The sequence below is a fragment of the Salminus brasiliensis genome, chromosome 17 (genome assembly GCF_030463535.1).
Source record: "Salminus brasiliensis chromosome 17, fSalBra1.hap2, whole genome shotgun sequence".
NCBI lineage: Eukaryota > Metazoa > Chordata > Actinopteri > Characiformes > Bryconidae > Salminus > Salminus brasiliensis.
The window spans coordinates 8,601,480-8,620,429 of record NC_132894.1 but is presented as its reverse complement, the minus strand read 5'-3'; the positions used below and the strand labels follow the sequence as shown (position 1 = coordinate 8,620,429).

The 18,950-nt window shown below is 40.7% G+C and overlaps 2 protein-coding genes across 3 annotated transcripts in view; one reads left to right on the top strand and one right to left on the bottom strand.

The window, feature by feature from the left end:
* Window positions 1-203: 203 nt before the first annotated feature.
* rex1bd (required for excision 1-B domain containing) lies at window positions 204-6,289 on the bottom strand. Its single transcript, XM_072660209.1, has 5 exons — window positions 6,230-6,289; window positions 5,918-6,000; window positions 2,835-3,039; window positions 1,035-1,123; window positions 204-911 (listed from the first exon to the last, which is right to left on the bottom strand). The coding sequence occupies exons 1-5, from the start codon at window positions 6,251-6,253 to the stop codon at window positions 839-841; spliced, it is 474 nt and encodes a 157-aa protein (XP_072516310.1). The 5' UTR covers window positions 6,254-6,289; the 3' UTR covers window positions 204-838.
* Window positions 6,290-9,842: 3,553 nt separating this feature from the next.
* The window catches only part of cpamd8 (C3 and PZP like alpha-2-macroglobulin domain containing 8), a 44,821-nt gene continuing 35,713 nt past the window's right edge, over window positions 9,843-18,950 (top strand). The window contains exons 1-9 of one of the 2 annotated variants that reach the window (XM_072660766.1): window positions 9,843-10,630; window positions 13,498-13,649; window positions 14,064-14,086; window positions 14,174-14,339; window positions 15,293-15,345; window positions 17,176-17,193; window positions 17,846-17,900; window positions 18,570-18,683; window positions 18,831-18,915. In XM_072660766.1, the coding sequence (XP_072516867.1) occupies window positions 10,545-10,630; window positions 13,498-13,649; window positions 14,064-14,086; window positions 14,174-14,339; window positions 15,293-15,345; window positions 17,176-17,193; window positions 17,846-17,900; window positions 18,570-18,683; window positions 18,831-18,915 (752 nt within the window). In that variant the 5' untranslated portion in view covers window positions 9,843-10,544. The remainder of the gene's footprint in view (window positions 10,631-13,497; window positions 13,650-14,063; window positions 14,087-14,173; window positions 14,340-15,292; window positions 15,346-17,175; window positions 17,194-17,845; window positions 17,901-18,569; window positions 18,684-18,830; window positions 18,916-18,950) is intronic. The other variant, XM_072660765.1, reaches the window with a different exon arrangement.

Here is an 18,950-nt window from a genome sequence, read left to right as displayed (position 1 = left end):
AACAAAAAAACCCAGACAAAACAAAGGGAGTGAACAGCAGATACTTTTCTTTGCCTGGATGCTGTGGCCAAGTACGAGTTGCAATGATTTGTTGGATGTACATCATTAAATTACACATTGAAACATACACTTTGTGTTAGGGGGGGGGTGGGAGGGGTTGAGCTGCACAGTAACTCCCTCTGGTAAGTAGCTAGAAATGGACCTCCCTACTGGCCATCCGTTATTTAGCTGCATACAATTTCCATGTACAAATTATGTTATCACTTTTATTTTTGTATAAAATCACAATATATTTAATATATATATTAATCAACTTCTTTTATTAGAAAAAGAAAATGGTGGGTATGTTCGTGTGTGTCACTTTTATGGTTCATAAAAGTTAGAGATGGCATATCAGTGTTGGGGTAACATCAGTTGAAGGCAAAAAATAAATAACAAAGAAAAAATGATGAACAGTCTGAACCTGTATTAAATCTAGCCTAACCCATCACACACGCACACTGTGTGATGTCATGCTGTGTGTCTTGTGGGTAAATCAAGTAATTTAAGCATTATAGCTTACTTTTACATGCTCATTTTAAATTTAAAACAAAAAAAACAAACAAAAAAAAAGCTCATTTTAAAGCTTAGTAGTTTTTACAGAAAAAAAACACTGGTATCAGCATCAGAGAAACTGTAATGGGCCATCTGTAATAAAAATGATGGCAAAGAGGTTCTTTCAAACATCTCCACATCACCAGCATAGGTGCACACTGCACACAGTGCAGCAATGAAAAGCTTCAGCTGCTTTTACAAAAAGGAGGAAGGCGTCTGTGTCTGGAAGGCGTTCCTTCACCTTTCATTCGGGTTCTTCTGAGTCATACTTGAAGTCCTGCAGAATCTCACTCAGTGCCTCCTTGTTCTTTATGATACTGAAAAAAGCAGAAAACAAGAACAGGATGATTCACTGAAGTAGACCTATTATGGCACGTTTTCATCAATGGCATGATTCATCGAGCCATATATTGATCAAGCTCAAGAAATAACATTCTTACTCCTGTTTGATCTCCTGCAGCTTCTCTTGACAGCCCTCATCATCCGGGTGATCTTGAGCACTCTGCTTGGCCAGCTGCAATTTAGCTGTCTGTAAGCGAGACCATTTATACTCATCAGCCTGCTGATAATCAGGAGTTGTCAAAGTTGGTTAAAGTGATCAAACTACACTTTTCTTCCATCAGACGCTGCTCGTTCAGGACTCATCAGATATTGTGATTGCTTCTATTGGGATAATGAGGCTATACACACATTGTCAGTTTTTTTATGCTCATCTGTGTTTCAGCTTGGTGTGGTTTTCTGCATTTTAGACACTGACTATTCCACAGTCGATACTACGAGACGTAGATGGTAAACTGACCCCTTGTGGTTTCTACTGGGGCAACAGTGACCTACTAAAGGCCATTAAAAGTGCTGACAAGGCCCTGAAAGTTTTAAACAGTCCTAATAAATGCAATTGTTAAATTCGAGTCAGTAACTGACATTCATCACTGTAGCACTGCAGAAGAAGCTATTCATTAGATTCTTCCCTCCAAGAATGTCATGGCAAATTTGAAACTGTGGGGGGGAAGAAACTGAGCCTGAATGCAGTAACACCTTTGATCCATTTGGAATGTTTCCTGTCCTGAAGATTTAGAGCATCTGTCAAAACTTTGAAAATGTGACAAGCAAACTTGCTGAACCAAGTTATTGCCTTTTAGATTTGCAACTCTTTTACTGTCACATTGACCTTCCTCTTAGCAGCTACACTAATGTGCTCAGACCACGATCACAACATTGACAAGTAAGCAAATCCTCACAGCAATGTTTCAGTTATTGATGTCCTGATCAAGTTTTTTTTTTTTTTTTTGCCCCTGATCCGGTCCGAGAACCCTAATGCTGACGGATCTGATCTTTGTGTTTATACAAATAATACAACCCCACAATAACACAACAACATAGTGGTTTAAATAATCATTTTCTCATATGTTAACTAACAAACGCTTTAACTGCTGTTCTGTGTGCCGTTCATTGTTGATGCGTCACGTTTACAGTAAGGCTCTGAGCCAAGTCTTCCCTGAACATTTGTTCCATCATGCTGCCTGCCATTCTTTTTTTTGTAAAGTACCCAAAATTCTCTACTTCCTGCCACTGTAAGAAACTCAAAAACAAACCTAAATTTATTCAGACCTTACTTAGAAGAACAAAATAAAAATAAGCTTCATTTTAACTGATAAATGCTGTGATGTTACCAGTTAGCAGCCAAAACAAGGCTGCTAATTCTAACTCTCCGTTCCACCTTAAATAGTGCATCAGGTATGCTGCAGGTCATGCAACTTCTGCCTCATTTAAGGTGGAATTAAAAGTTCCACTAAGAGGATGACTTCAGCCTTGTTTTGGAAAATCTTGTCCATTAAAGATGCCTAAAGGACACCAGGTGGCGCTTTGCTACAACAAAACCAAAGATCGGCCCCTCCAATCCCGAGTCACTGGATCATATCCATACATCCCTAGATTCCAATGCCAATGGGGGACAAAGTCCACTCATGATACAATTGACTTGGAGAGAAATGTTGTTTGACCAGGCATCTACAACCTTTGTTTTATTTTGTGAAGTAACTGATGAACATATATATGGTCATAATCAATAATTTCAAAAAAGGACGCATTATTATAGCACATGATTTTAATGAATTACTTATCAAGGGAGAACAATGACTGTACATTTGGGAATACCCTGTGCTGTGCTCGTGTGTTCAACTCCCTGCTTTGGCAGAAATTAAAAGGAGGCAGATCAAATAATAACGCCCACAAGTACATACCAGCTCCAGTTTCTGCTTCTCCTTGATCTGCAGCTTCTCAATGTGTTCAGAGAGGTCTGGTCGGTCAAAGTCTTGGTGGAGGCGCTCTTTAATCTCCAGTACCTCTTTGGAGATGCCACAGAATGCTTTGGTTATCTCATGAACCAGCTGTCTGTAATGCTCAAAGTCATAGTGGGGCCCTGTCCTCAAGTACGCCTCATGACCCCTGTGACACAAAGCATCCATATTATATTGAATAAAGATTAACAAGTAAAGGTTTATTCTAGCATTTCTTAATTTCTCCATTTCAACCAGTCCTGGTCTCCCAATCAAAACCACAGTTTTGTGTTTTGCCTTGCTCTGATTTTACGTAAGTTTTAGTTATTATCATCATGCTTCCCGCCCTAATTAGGCACCATACCTGTTAACCGAAATGTGATGTAGGCAGTAATACTAATATTGCCACTGAATAGCAGATTATAAAAGTCACATAATATGATTCCTTCTTTAATAAATTTTTTCATCAATCTGACTATGTCACTAAAATCCACTATCTGGGGCAAAGCAGACAATATCCAGCAATGTTCACAGTCGGATTTTGAGTCTTTGGGTTGCATGAGCATTTATGGTTTGTCTCATTATGAACTGTCTGTAGTTGGTATAGCAAGAATGCTAGCTGGTGTAACAGTGAATGCAAATGAAGTTTCATATTACATTACTGCAAACTAGATAATCCATCATTCTAGACAGTTGCATGCTTTCTATACAAACCGACTACAGATTTTTAACAAAACAACATTTATGTAAATAAGCTATACTTTCAAATGTTAGGTATACATCCAAAGTGTAACTGTACAATGTCATAATTTTAGACCAATCAGAACAGGTTCTGAAAGATTTACCCTTAATTTAACTACATTTAGATGACAGCCATAAATGCCATTTTGATTTACAGAATTCGACTGAGCTTCAAGGCCAGCGCTAAACGGAGCTGCGATTGATGCAAAAAGAGATTTTTTAATGATTGAGATATTAACATTACAACACTTGTAATTATGTGTCCACTATTTGAGCAATTTTAGGATAATGTTAGTGGACTGGATCTGAATTTAACACACCGGACCAACTTGGCTAACTTAATGGTACCTTGGTACATGATGTGAAAGACTAGTTAGTTAGATCAACACTGACATTAAATACAATACTTGGCTTTGTTTATGTAGGTTATGAAGAGTCCTGTCACACTAATCATTGCTCTGGAAAAGTTAAGTAAATGTTAGCATAATATTTTTGTATTGATCCTAGATCTGTACTTCTTATTGTTTTTTTTTTTTGTTGTTTTTTTTGTTTTTTAAATCTAATTTACCCCCCCATTTACCCAAACCATACGTAATCTTCCCCTCATCGCATGCAATGCCCCCGTCACTAGTGAGGGCAGACTAGCACAGCAATAAAGTGATGTGGGGGAAAAGTGCCATCTACCCACCCTGGAGAGAGCAAGGCCAACTGTGCTCACTCAGGGTCTCGGCTGCCAATGACTAGCAGCATGACCGGAATTCGAACCAGCGATCCTCTGATCATGGTGACAGCGCCTTAGTCTTTTAATGTTTTTCTGCTGATGTATTTACAGTACTGAATTTCCAACCAACAAATAAACTAATAAAATGTGGTCCGATCATCGAAGTCACAATTAGAGCCAAATACATTATGTTTTATACATTGTGTTTTACATAATAAAACAAGCAGTTGCACTTACACATAAAAGTAAGATCTAAAGTACATGCTAGAAAAAGTAAGTGACTTTTTAAGTGCTAACTGTGAAAAAAAAAAGACGTTTCCCAATCACAGTTGTTTTCCTGCTTTAAAACATGTGCTTCAGATCAACAATGGGTAAAAGACAATAATCTAAATGAGCAGATAATGTAGGAATAAACTACAAAATCAGTGCAGCATTTATATGCAAAATGATGATTTTTCTATATTCATGGCATCGCTGAATGACAGGGTCAAAGGTTCATATTTGTGAGTGCATCAGAGCCACATGAAGCTACACGAGGAACTGTTTCAAGGGGTTTATTAAACATCAGCACCCTGAAACTGTGGTTTATATGTCGGCTGTATTGGACGCTCAGAAAAACGAAGATGGGTAAGCTAACATTATACAATACTTGGCTTTGTTTATGTAGGTTATGAAGAGTCCTGTCATACTAATTATTGCTCTGGAAAAGTTAAGTAAATGTTAGCATAATATTTTTGTATTGATCCTAGATCTGTACTTCTTATTGTTTTTTTTTTTTGTTTGTTTGTTTTTTTAAAAATCTAATTCCCAAAGAGTAACTGTACAATGTCATAAATTTAGACCAATCAGAACAGGTTCTGAAAGATTTAACCTTAATTTAACTACATTTAGATGATAGCCATAAATGCCATTTTGATTTACAGAATTCGACTGAGCTTCAAGGCCAGCGCTAAACGGAGCTGCGATTGATGCAAAAAGAGATTTTTTAATGATTGAGATATTAACATTACAACACTTGTAATTATGTGTCCACTATTTGAGCAACTTTAGGATAATGTTAGTGGACTGGATCTGAATTTAACACACCGGACCAACTTGGCTAACTTAATGGTACCTTGGTACATGATGTGAAAGACTAGTTAGTTAGATCAACACTGACATTAAATACAATACTTGGCTTTGTTTATGTAGGTTATGAATGAGTCCTGTCATAGTAATCATTGCTCTGGTAAAGTTAAGTAAATGTTAGCATAATATTTTTGTATTGATCCTAGATCTGTACTTCTTATTGTTTTTTTGTTTGTTTTTTTTTTTTTTAAATCTAATTTACCCCCCCCCATTTACCCAAACCATACGTAATCTCCCCCTCATCGCATGCAATGCCCCCGTCACTAGTGAGGGCAGACTGTAGTTAATCACGATCTTTGTTAAAATGAACCAAAATTAAGACATTTAGTAGGAAGACACGAAGCTGCATATGCACATGGACTGCAGGACCGGAGTTGGGCAACACTGATCTCCTTTAATTTTATTCTAAACTTACAATAAAAGCGCTAAGTCTTCGTAAGGCAGTGCGTTAACTTACTCGTCAAAAAGCTTGTACGCCTCCACACGTTCAGCCTGAAGTGCGTAAAATCGTCGGACCACACTTTTGAAATCTGGAGGTGACTTATAAAAAAAACACGATAATCACAATGAGACTGAGAATGAAGCTAAAGGGAGACACAGCAGTCGCTTAGCTTAGCTCATACAGTGCTAGAACACGTGTATCGTGCAGCGACTATAACAAGCGGTTCGGTAAATTATATTACAATACAAAACAGTCCATCGCCATAACATTTCATCACATTACATCACATTACATCACATTACAGTATATTATTTTACATGAACTCACCATGCTGTCGCAACGCTGCTGCATTTCACTGTCGACCTCGCTACTTCCTGTTTACACCTACTACGTACAAATGACGTCACGTTCACGCGACAGCCTTTTATAGCGTATAAATATGTATCTAAACATTTTTATTCTTTATTTTAGAATTTATATAAATATAATAATTACTTTAAATTTGATAACAACTTATAATAAAGTATAGCTACATACATACACACCCTCCTTCTAATTTGTAGATTCAGGTACATTAAGGTGCCCTCATTAGTGACACAGGCCTATTACGCACATGCAGCTTGCATAACCTCCATTGAAAAGCATTACCACCTGAATGGGATACTCATAGCTGCACAAAAGCCTAAGCTCACTCAGTGCCACAACGCAAGCCCAAGGGTTTGTTAGAGTGATAGAAACCCCCAGCACTGGGCTGTGAAGCAGTCGAGATGTCTTTTCTGGAGTGATTGAGCTCCATCCAGAGCTTCATCTCTGTGATCTACAATGAAACATCCAAGGCATGTCCTGATCTTAACCTTACTGAGAGAGAGAGAGAGGTTGGATCCTTTTTCTGTCGGGTGCCACTCTGCATTTCACACAGCTGTCGGCACTTCACCCAGCACTTGTATTGCTGGCCGACACAACACCCAGCTTCTGGGCACATCATGTAAGAAGCTGGCACATATCCAGGCACACCTTAGATCAGCTGGCACTCACTACCCAGCATTTCATCTGGCACATATTGAAGCAGCCGGCACACACCACCCAGTACATCTTAAAGCAGAGGGCACTGCATCTGAAACATCATCAAACAGTTGGCACACCATCCAGCACATGTGTAAGTAGCTGGCACACCATCCGGCACATCTTAAAGCTGCCGGCACACACCATCCGGCACATCTGTAAGCAACCTGTAAAAAATATCTGGCACACCCTAAAGAAACAGTTTACATCAGCCGGCACACAGCATCCAGCACATCTTGCATCAGCCGGTACATCATATGGCACATTTGCATGCAGCTGGCACACATCATCCAGCACACCCAAAAGCAACCGGCACACCATTTGGCACATATTGAAACAGCCAACACCAACTGGCACATCCTAAAGCAGCCGGCACTCCATCCGGCACATCTTGAGGCTGCCGGCACACACCATCCAGCACACTCTAAAGCAGATGGCACACTATTCTGCACATCTGTAAGCAGCCGGCACACACCATCCAGCACATCTTAAAGCAGCTGTTACACCATTTTGCACACCTTGAAGTGGCTGACACATTTTTGATCAGCCAGCACACAGTATCTTTAAGCAGTCGGCACACCTTCCAGCACATCTTAAAGCAACCGACATACCATTCAGCACATCCTAAAGCAGACGGCATGCCATCCGGCACATTGTAAAGTAGCTGGCACACCATTTGGCACATCCTGAAGCAGCCAGGACACAATCAAAATAGATCAATGCCAACTCAAATGTCTTCCAACTCATTGAATGGTTCTCTTTTGTGAATGGTTCTTCAAAAAACATTTCATGGAAACCTAAAAGGCGGAGGACACATTTCGCTGTACAGTGACAAATACATGCACCTTTACCATGTCCATGTTCAGGCTCAATGTAAAAATACTATGTGCAATACCCCCCCACACACATGTGCAATTAAGAGTCATTTGCAATTACCTGTAAATAATATCGTTATTGCTTTTTAATTCTTATTTATATTGTGTATATAGTGTAAATTATTTATCTACTTTTTTTTGTAACTGAGTGTCTTGCTATCCCTTTCTGCTGTGACACTGAGAATTTTCCCACTGTGGGACTAATAAAGGACTATCTTATCTTATCTTATCTTATTTAATCGACACCTGAGATGTAGTCGTGTCTTTTCTCTACAGCTGTTGTAATTTTGGTCTGAGCCCTGTGTGGGCCATTTTCGCACAGCGCGCGTTTTTACGCAGTTGGTGCGTATTTCACTATCACTATCACCCTGCCCTTACAATTTCACTATCACCCTGAGCAATTCAGGTAATGCCAGGACCCTATTCACGCATTTTGTGCGCTTTTGCGCGACTTGTGCGTTTTTACGCATTTTGTGCGCTTTTGCGCGACTTGTGCGTTTTTACGCATTTTGTGCGCTTTTACGCATTCCGTGCGTTTTTACGCATTCTGTGTGTATTTACGCATTCCGTGCGCTTTTACGCATTTTGTGTGTATTTACGCATTTTGTGCGCTTTTACGCATTCCGTGCGTTTTTACGCATTTTGTGTGTATTTACGCATTTTGTGCGCTTTTACGCATTCCGTGCGTTTTTACGCATTCTGTGTGTATTTACGCATTTTGTGCGCTTTTACGCATTCTGTGTGTATTAACGCATTTTGTGCGCTTTTACGCATTCCGTGCGTTTTTACGCATTCCGTGCGCTTTTACGCATTTTGTGTGTATTTACGCATTTTGTGCGCTTTTACGCATTCCGTGCGTTTTTACGCATTCTGTGTGTATTAACGCATTTTGTGCGCTTTTACGCGACTTGTGCGTTTTTACGCATTTTGTGCGTTTTTACGCATTTTGTGCGCTTTTACGCATTCTGTGCGTATTTACGCATTCTGTGCGTATTTACGCATTTTGTGCGCTTTTACGCATTCTGTGCGTATTTACGCATTCTGTGCGTATTTACGCATTTTGTGCGCTTTTACGCATTCCGTGCGTTTTTACGCATTCTGTGTGTATTAACGCATTTTGTGCGCTTTTACGCGACTTGTGCGTTTTTACGCATTTTGTGCGTTTTTACGCATTTTGTGCGCTTTTACGCATTCTGTGCGTATTTACGCATTCTGTGCGTATTTACGCATTTTGTGCGCTTTTACGCATTCTGTGCGTATTTACGCATTCTGTGCGTATTTACGCATTTTGTGCGCTTTTACGCATTCTGTGCGTATTTACGCATTCTGTGCGTATTTACGCATTTTATGCTTCACCACCAACATACAGCGTTGTTGTGTCGTATGGTACCTAAGCTCCCCTAAAACGCATAGATGTAATAGTTTAACTGTGGAGAATTGATTTTTTGGGCACTACAATAGAATATATAAACATTCAATTAAATTTTCTGCCATTCGTCGACTGTTTATGCACGGTTATATGAACTGTCCTGATACACGTCTGTGTTTTCAGTGAATTTTCTAAACACCACGATTCCACTGTATTCATAGGCATTGAACTCATAACGAGCTGTAGCTCTAATCCCACTCCAGATATCTCACTGTCTGAGCATTCATATTACAGTTAATTAACCTAATCGACAGACTTGCACCCGGCAGGGATTCAACCCCTATTGCCTTTGGTCCAAAGAACCATCTTTCAATACTCGGACCACTTTTCCAGGACTGTAGTTATAACACATGAACAGAGCTGCACTGCGGGCAGACACCACTAGGTGGAGGCAGCGTCTCGCCCAAAGCTGCGCCCGGGGTGGGTTTTAACAAGCCAGTTTCTCCCCCAAACACAGCCACAGTGCTGAATGCGGGCCGGTTAGTTGATGGGGTCTCTGCGTGCTTATCTCCGGCCGCTCAGTCTGGCGAACTGAACGCAGACGACGGAGGCTCTGCATCGACCGCGATCTACATTTGCCCCGTGTTGTCGTGTCACACCATGTAGACCTCCCGGGACTGCAGGGTTAGTTAGGTTCAAGCATCGTGCGCGTGCTCGTTTCCCTTAGTGCTTAAGGCTCTAAGTGCAGCGCGAGAGATCACGACTCCCCACAACTGACCTGACCAAAAGCAGAAGAGCTCGGAGTGGTCAAACTGGGAGAGACCGACCGAGAGAGAGAGAGAGAGAGAGAGAGATAGAGAAGGTCTTCGGGTGTGATACAGGCTGACCACAGCACTGTTAGAGAAACTCACTGGCTCCAAACCGACAGGCATTAAGGACTGTTGCAGGGGCGGAGGTGGTCGGTGATCATCGCTAATGCTGAAATATGAGCAAACGGAACTAAGGCGGATGAACGAGGCACGCCAAGAAGCTGCGGCTCTGCGTGAGGAGAAAAGTTAGCCCCCAAGAGAAAGGGAGCGAGAGAGAGGGAGAGAGAGGGAGAGAGAGGGAGAGAGAGAGAGGGAGAGAGAGAAACTGGGTTGCACGGAATGCAAAGGGAGATAAAAACTTCCCACACGCTGAACCGGGAACGAACGGCGGCGGGACGAGCCCTTATGTCCCAATCAATGGCTGACTTCTGACTGAGGGATTCATCCACAAGGAATAAGAGCCTGTTTTCGCCGGATCTGGGAAAGGCAGTTCTTGAGCACGGTGCAAAGCCTGACTGAAGACGAGAATGATTCATTTGTACCAAAGGTCGTGGACTCTGTCGTGGTCTGTTCTCCTGTGTGTTTTGGGGGAAATCACTTCACAGGACCGACAGTAAGTTTGTATGGCCCATCACCATTACAATCACCAGTAGTATCGTTTACCTACATCTGCATGCGGTTCCATTGACCTCAGACACGTTTGGGCTTATTTACCACCTTTATTTCTAGAGTATGCTTGTGAAGAAAGGAACCCACTAGTTGACTGATTTGTAGAATTTCTTCACATTCAGGGTCAGCCATGGCTCCCTGACTGACTATATGACGTGCAGATGCAAATTACTAGCTGTAGTGCCAGATTTTAGGATTTTGTTAAGCTCAAATCTACAAATATCCTGTTAAATGAACTCTGTGTTAAATTTTAAGTGTTAATGTAACTAACAGTGTTGCTTTAACACTGGCAACTTTGCTGTGTGACAACACCTGTTTAATGTAGCTGGCTCAAATCTCTCATTTCAAGCTTTAGCAAAATCCAGTAGAAAACCTTCTTCCCTGGACAGTTGAGACAGTTACTCCAACAAATGCAGGATAAACTCATTTTAATACCCTTAATTTCATAAGAAACAATATATGAGTAGGTGTCCCAATACTTTTGTCTATATAGTGTATGTATATGTATATGTAATAGTACGTGGTAGGAGTGTAACAATGCATTGGAAAATTATGATATTGTGTTATTGCAGTGTGACAGTGTGCATCATGAAGAACAGGCACTGGATTATATATGATGTCTAATGCAGTTGCGTTGTTTGAGCACCAAGCTTTGCAAATAACAGCACCAATCAACACCCCACTCCAGCACGGTCCTGCCATGTGCCACACTCCTTCCTCCTCCCAGATACAGTCTTAATAATAGATACAACATTGTGGATATTGTCATCATTTACATATATATATATATGATTGCATAAATATTTTGTTCAGAGAACATTCAATCATCCCAACAAACCTAAAGCTGCACACTGTTCCATGCTATACATGCTTACCTGACTATACCAGTGACTTTACCCGCACTAATAATTATGTGCACTACATTTACCTACTGTTTAGGATCCTAGTATGTGGGGTTGGACACAGCCCTAGAAACAGGCAATGTGTCTATGGATGGTGTCCTGGACAAGGATCAAGTCTTGGACAAAATTGCAGAGCTAAATGTGTTTCACCCTTAAAAGTGAGCCCTCACAGTGCACTTGTAATTAAGTAGACCAATAGCAAAGTAGCTCTTGGTCATGAGAGTTGACCTAGAGCAATTCTTTATGTCATGGTGAATTTAGTTGTTTACGTTAATACACTCCATGTGTCCACATTTTTCAAAATTCAGATTTAAGCTGCACATATTGCTGGCAGATTATGTGCAAATGCACAAACACTTACAGCTTTTTGTAAGTGTTTGGAACTGTGCAAACTGTGGAACTGTGTTCTCTGGATAGATGGTGGTGACCTTATTAATGCTCCTGTTGCTGAATGCAATCAAATTCTCACAGCAATGCTCCAAAATGAAGTAGAAAGCCTTTCCGGGAGATTAGAGACAGTTACTCCAATAAATACCGGATAAGCTGATTTTTAATACCTTTGATATCAGAAGAAACAATTAATGAGTAGGTGTCCCAATACTTTTGTCAATATAGTGATTATAAAGGATGTCTAATGCAGTCGCGTTGTTTGAACATCAAGGTCCCTCCTCCTGCCAGCTCCAGTCTCAATAGTAGATAAAACATCATGGATGCTGTCATAATTTTTTTGCAGTGCTTTGTTTTGTTCAGAGACTACCGAAACATTAGAATATCAGTATTGTGAATCGTATCATGGGCTGAGTGTATTGTTACACCCCTACTAATAGGTCTCTATCACTGACCTCTTTAATCCCCAAGGGCTCCAAGCTTCATTTGCTCTTTGGTGTTTGAGCAACAGCTTCTCAGACTGTGCTAATTCCTGAGTGCAGCGATTCAGCTGACCCAGACTGCTAACCCTGTGGCTGTTAATGTGGGCTAACTGTTTTTGTGCCATTTGCTCTTGTGAAAATGTATGTTTGGATAAACATAGAATAGAAGGGTTGGTAAATGAGTTTGAAGTAATGACTTAAACCTTCTTGTCTGCAGTTCAGCTGAACACATCCAAGTTTTTACCCAGGAATAAATAATAGTAGGCTCTTCTTTTCTCAGCCATAACATTATCACCACTGACCGGTAAAGTGGTAGAAAAACATTGATTGTCTTCATCCACAGTGGCATCTGTCAAGGGGTGTATATATTAGGCAGCAAGTGAACGATAAGTTCTTGAAGGTGATGTGTTGTTATAAGCAGAAAAAATGGGCAAGCAAAAGAATCTGAGCCACTTTAACCAAATTGTTTAGATACCTTATCTTTGGTCAAATTATCTCTATAGACGACTTGGTCAGAACATCTCCAAAACATCAGACAGGCCTCATAGGGCTTTTCTGGTATGCTGTGGTCAGTACCTACCAAAAATGGTCTAAGAAAGCACAGCAGGTGAATCGGCAACAGGGTCATGGGCACCTAAGGCTCATTGATGCGATCCATGATGATCCCACCTCACAATTTACACACAATTTAACAACTTGGTGCCAGATACCACAGGAAGGACACCTTAAGAGGTCTTGTGGATTCCATGCCTCGAATAGTCATATCTGTTGTGAAGACACAATGGGGACCTACTCAGTATTAGGCAGATGGTACTAATGTTATGGCTGCTCTGTGTTTAACCAGCTGATTGGTGTCTTCTGTTTTCCTGATGAGATGAGGTTTTTAGGTTTCAGAATCTTTAATCATATGAGATAAATAAGTTACCATAATGAATCCTATAATTAATTGCATTATTTAAAGTAAATTGTTTGACCACAAGAGCAAAGAAGCTCCCCGGGAGAATAACAAAATCTTAACATCTGTGTTCCTTGTTGCACAGGGGCTACCTGATTGCCGCTCCATCGGTTTTCCGTGCTGGAGTGGAGGAGGCAGTGAGTGTCACCCTCTTTAACACAGTGGATGAGACTCGTGTGCAGGTGCAGCTGAGTGTTAAGGGTGAGACTGTGGCTCACAGCCATGGCACTGTCCTAGGTAAGTGCTTTATTAGACTGGCTATGGCCTGACCTAGTATCAGTCTTATTCTAGCCATTAATAGAGGAAAAAGCCCAATGCACTCGAGTCAGCACTGAAGGGTCACTTCTGTGGTTCCTTGCAGCTTGGTCCTGTTATCTATAGCTACTGAAACTGCTGTTTCACCTTTGACCTACAGAGTCTCTAAGCCTGCAACTGCTGTTTTACATGTTAGAAACAAGTTAATCTGACAGCAGTGTTGTTGTCTGCTTAATGTACTGCTGTGTATCTTGTTGAGACCCTTATTTAGGCCTCTGTTGACTAGTTGGCTTTGTATACACAATTAGATTAGCTTTAATTCTTAGTTTATACACCACCTCATACATATACCAAAAAATTAAAGTTGTCTTCTTGCTTTTTTTTTTTTTTTTTTAGATAAAGGCACTATCAAACTGAAGGTAAGTACAAAAATGTGTGCAGAAGTTAACAGGGTTTGCTAATGCTCCAGTAGTTGGTTAGTGCAGTGGCTGTTGTGATTTGCTTAGGTGCCATCAGAGTTGCGGGGCCAGGCTCTTCTGAAGGTGTGGGGCAACAGGCACCTCACAGAGGGCGGCTACATCTTCCACAACCACACTACAGTGACCATTGACAGCAAGGGCACAGCAGTCTTCATCCAGACGGACAAACCCATCTACAAACCGCAGCATAAAGGTTTCTGTTCTTATCCTGGCTGTGCTGGATGATAACTGTTCTAATCTCTGCTAGAAACAATAGTTTGGTGAAAAATCTGAATTACATCATTTTCCAGAGTCTCAAATGCAGTCACTGTACCTTTTAGCAAGTTGTTTATATGACGACAGTATATTCCATTAGGGAGTGTGGTGGAGAACACTACCTGGCAGTTCTGCCATATTGGGTGGAGAATGTGGGCGTCCTAACCACCCAGAGAGAGCGTGGCCAGTCATGCTCCCCTAAACTACAGGCCACAAATGGTCTAGAGATTGCCAGGATTCGAACTTGTAATCTCCAGACGATGGTGTCAGCGCTTAGATGGCTGCAAAGCTTGGTTATCCGATACTGTAGGACATACTGTTATCTGTTATCTGTTGTAAAATGGACAAAGGTATGTCAGATAGCTAAAAGTTTTAGTGGCAGCCGTTTTGAATCCTAAATTTTGTCTGAACATTTGTCAATTTTTGAATAAGGACCTGACAATGTGAATATTTTGTTAACAGTACTGATTGTAAGTGACTAAAATCTCAGGTAACTATATCAGCCAATATATTTATATATGTATACAGTTTTTTTTCTTTGTAACATATTGGGAATCTATCCATGGTTATTTATATATTATTTACCAAAAAGAGTTCAAATGGTCCTGTGATTAGGATTTTGCAAGTTCGAATCCTTATAATTACATGCCACCAGTAAAACATAGGCCATTGATACCAACAGATGTATTGGTCAGAGCCCTGATTTTTATAGTTGTTTTAAACCTTTAGTCCAAAGGAATCTTAGGTTGTAAACATGTCTGGCTCATCATCTACATTTGGGGTAAGGTAAAATCTTGTATATTTGTGTGACCTTGTGTGCATGTCTGGTGCTGTAGAAAAATAGAAGTGTGATTAAGTTTCTGTTCTTATTGTTTGTGCTATTTTTACTAGTGCTCATCAATGTGTACTCCATCACCCCAGACCTGAGACCTGCCAATGACAAGGTATAGTGATCTATTAAATAGTGTTGTATTAAACCTTACTACCAAAACACAGTCTATGGTGAATTCTATGGTTTTATGTATCAGGACATAATTAAAAAAGGTCCTTAGCAGGTCTTAAAATTAGGTAAATACACCCTCAGTTGAACAACAACACACAACAGATTTCACAATGTCTATTAATTTAACAAAAATAAAGCCAGCATGGAGAAGCCATAAGTGAAAACCTATGTACAACCCATGAATCAATAGCTTGTAGCAGCACACTTAGCAGTAATAACTTGAAGTAGTCATTTTCTGAATGACATTATCAGTCTTTCACATCACAATTTCTGCCCACTCTGCTTTACAACATTCCTTCAGTTTACTAAGGTTTGCAGGCATTCATTTATGGGTTGAGATCTGGACTTTGACTGGGATGTTGCAACACCTTAATTCTTACTTTTTCAGCCATTGTGTTTCTCATTGTCTTGTTGCATGACCCAATTCCAGCCAAGGTTTAGCTGTTGGATAGATGCCCTTACATTTGGAGTGTTCATGGTTGACTCAGTGACTGCAAGGTGCCCAGGGTTATGTGGCTGCAAATCAGGCTCAAATCGTCACGTCTCCACCACCATGCTTGACAGTTGGTATGGGGTATTTGTGCTGATATGCTGTGTTTGACTATACAGTACAGATCTCCATTTTGGTCTCGTCTGTCCAAAGAACACTGTTCTAGAAGTCTTGTGGTCTGTTTAGATGTAACTATTAAAACTTAAGCCATGCTGCTATGTTCTTAACAGAATGAAGAGGCATTCCTTCTACTGGCAATCCTTACAAACAAGCCATACTTATTGCTTTTAGTTTAGTTTTTTTTTTTTTATTATTATTATTATTATTATTATATGAGCAGTATTGCACAGCCTGACCGTGAGATAAATTGGCTGGGATGTCCACTTCTAGGAAGATTAATAATCTGGTGAATAAGCTGTCTCACTGTAGAATGATGGACTTCAAGTGGTTTGGAAATGGAAAAATAAACCTTTCCAGATTAATGGGCCACTACGTTCTTTCTACTTGGCATTGTGTTAACACACACCTGAATGCTCCAGCAGTAAAAATTGCTGCCAAACTGCCAAAATTTCTGCTTGTATAGAGGTGTTCACACTTGCTGATCATCAGTTAATCAAGGGCATTTGATTATTAGCACCTAGCTGCTACTTACCCTCCTAATCCCTGTGGAAGCAGTAGGGGTGTACTTCATTTGTGCCTATTTCTTATGCATTTTGGCCAAGTTTTTGTTAAATAAATAATGACAGGTGAAATTTATTTTGTTGTTGTTTATCTGTGTTTATCTTGTATTTACCTACGTTTAAGACCTGCTGAGGACCAGATGGTGTATATATATAAAGAAATAAACACATAATATAGATTTTAATTGAATGTCCAAGATGGTACAGATGAATGTGAATGAATATTTTTTTTCCTGCATTGGGAAAAACACAATACTAGCGCTATGTCTGTCTGGCATATGTATACACTACACAAACACACACACAAACAGAGAGAAATTACAGTATTTACTGTCGACAGCCTGGAGTCAACAGCTTTTTTCTTAAGCGTCTCTATACCAAGCACATCTCAGGGTAGATAGTGCCCTCATTCAGAACCAAAGCCTCAAGGCTAGTGCCCAAGGCCTTCTTTAATTCACACAGATACTGGATTGTTAAAGCAGGAGGGGATTGGGGGGGAGGGGGGCTTGTGGGCACCTTTTGCCATGGTGCAGTGGATTTAGTCTAACGTGTGTCATCCTTCTCTCTCCCCCCCCTTCCTTTCTGTTTTTTTTTTTTTCAGATTGAAGCTTATGTCGTGGTGAGTGCAGTTCATGTGGTGGGGACCACCCTGGTGGCACAAGGCGCTTTTGGGCTTTATTTTCCCAGCAGGCCCAAGATTACAGGGCTCTACCGTTTGATAACAGGCCTGCAGTTCAGGGTCTGACCCCAACGTAGACGCACATGGGCGGTGGGGAGAGATGAAAGAGCGCTGGCTTTGCCTGGGCCACTGCCTCCTGCCACTCCAGGCTTAGCTGTCACTCCCGTCCCACATGCTGCCCGGCCTTTGAAGCTTCTCTGGGCCCGAACACTGCAGCCTGCCTCCAGAAAATTCCTCTGAAAGCTATGTAAACGACTCAGGGGGTGGTGGTAGGGGGTGGGGGAGAGGGACATGGAGTATAAATGTTTGCTGAGTATACAAAGTTTGTGTTAGTCTGCCGCTGCAGCCGGTCAACCTTTGCAGAAGGAAGTGGCAGTCAGGAGGTCTGTGTAGTTTAGCTATGACTGACAGCTCCCACTGTCTCAGCTCTTTGAACAGGGGCAAGGTCAGTTTGTTTAAGGCAATGTGGGACTTGGAATTAGTTTACTTAACTATGATTTTCAGCAAATCTTTTCAGATGTGTAAAAAGGCTCAGCTGAAAATGTTATTTTTTTACTAGATGCTTTCAGCAATGTGTATTGTGTTTACCCAGGACCCAAGAGGATCTCGCATGGTCCAGTGGAAAGATCTCAAGCCCGTTTGTTGTGGTGAGGCGCTGTTTAAAGGACTCTGTGTTTTAAATGAGCTGTACAGTATTTCTAATTATACTACTGCACTGGCATCTAATCCTGTTTAATGCATTAAACGTGTCCCGACTTGGTTGGTATGCTAACCGTTTGTACATACCCTCAGTTGTTAGTGACTTATATCTAACACAAACTGATCTACAAACTGTAGACTTATAATAAATATTATATTATATATATATATATATTTTTTTTTTTTTTTTTAAGATAAACATGAACACCATGCCTAATGCCAGGTGTAGAGAGCCCCCCTGCATTGAGCTGTGGAGCAGTGGAACTGTGTTCTTTGAAATGATGGTGCTCCATCCAATACTTTTGGGATGAGTTTAGGGATGAGGTGGGGGTGGTGTTCCTCCAACATCATGACCTCACTATCGCTCTTCTCACTAAATGCAATCAAATACTCACAGCAATGCTCCAAACTTCCCTGGACTGTTACCCCCTACAGATAATACCCCTGGTTTTGAAAAAAAACAACAAAAAAAACAATGAATGAGCAGGTGTCCCAATACTTTTGTCAGTATTGTGTATATAGGAATAGAGACATCTATAAAATATAACCGTAATGTCTACTTGGCCACAACAGTAGATTTCATAAGTGCTGACCCTTACTTTGTTGTGTATCGTCAGGTATTGTGAACATGAGTTTCCCGCTGTCAGACCAGCCAGTCTTTGGTGAGTGGCTTGTTTTCGTCGAAGTACAAGGCCACACCTACAACAAGTCTTTTGAAGTCCAGAAGTACGGTAAGTTCTCTTCTGGATTGAAATGTTCTGACATTAACTGGACCTGTAGTTTGGAAAGTGTGACAGTCCCAATTTATTAATTCAATTGCAGATTCTATTATTGACTCTTTTATTCCAACCCCTCTTCTCCACATCTGTCTCCAACAGTAACACCCAGGTTTGAGCTAATTGTGGAGCCCCCTCCATACATACGAGACCTCAGCAAATGTGAACAGGCCACTGTAAAAGCCAGGTGAGAACATGATAAACTAAATATATTCAGTTTTT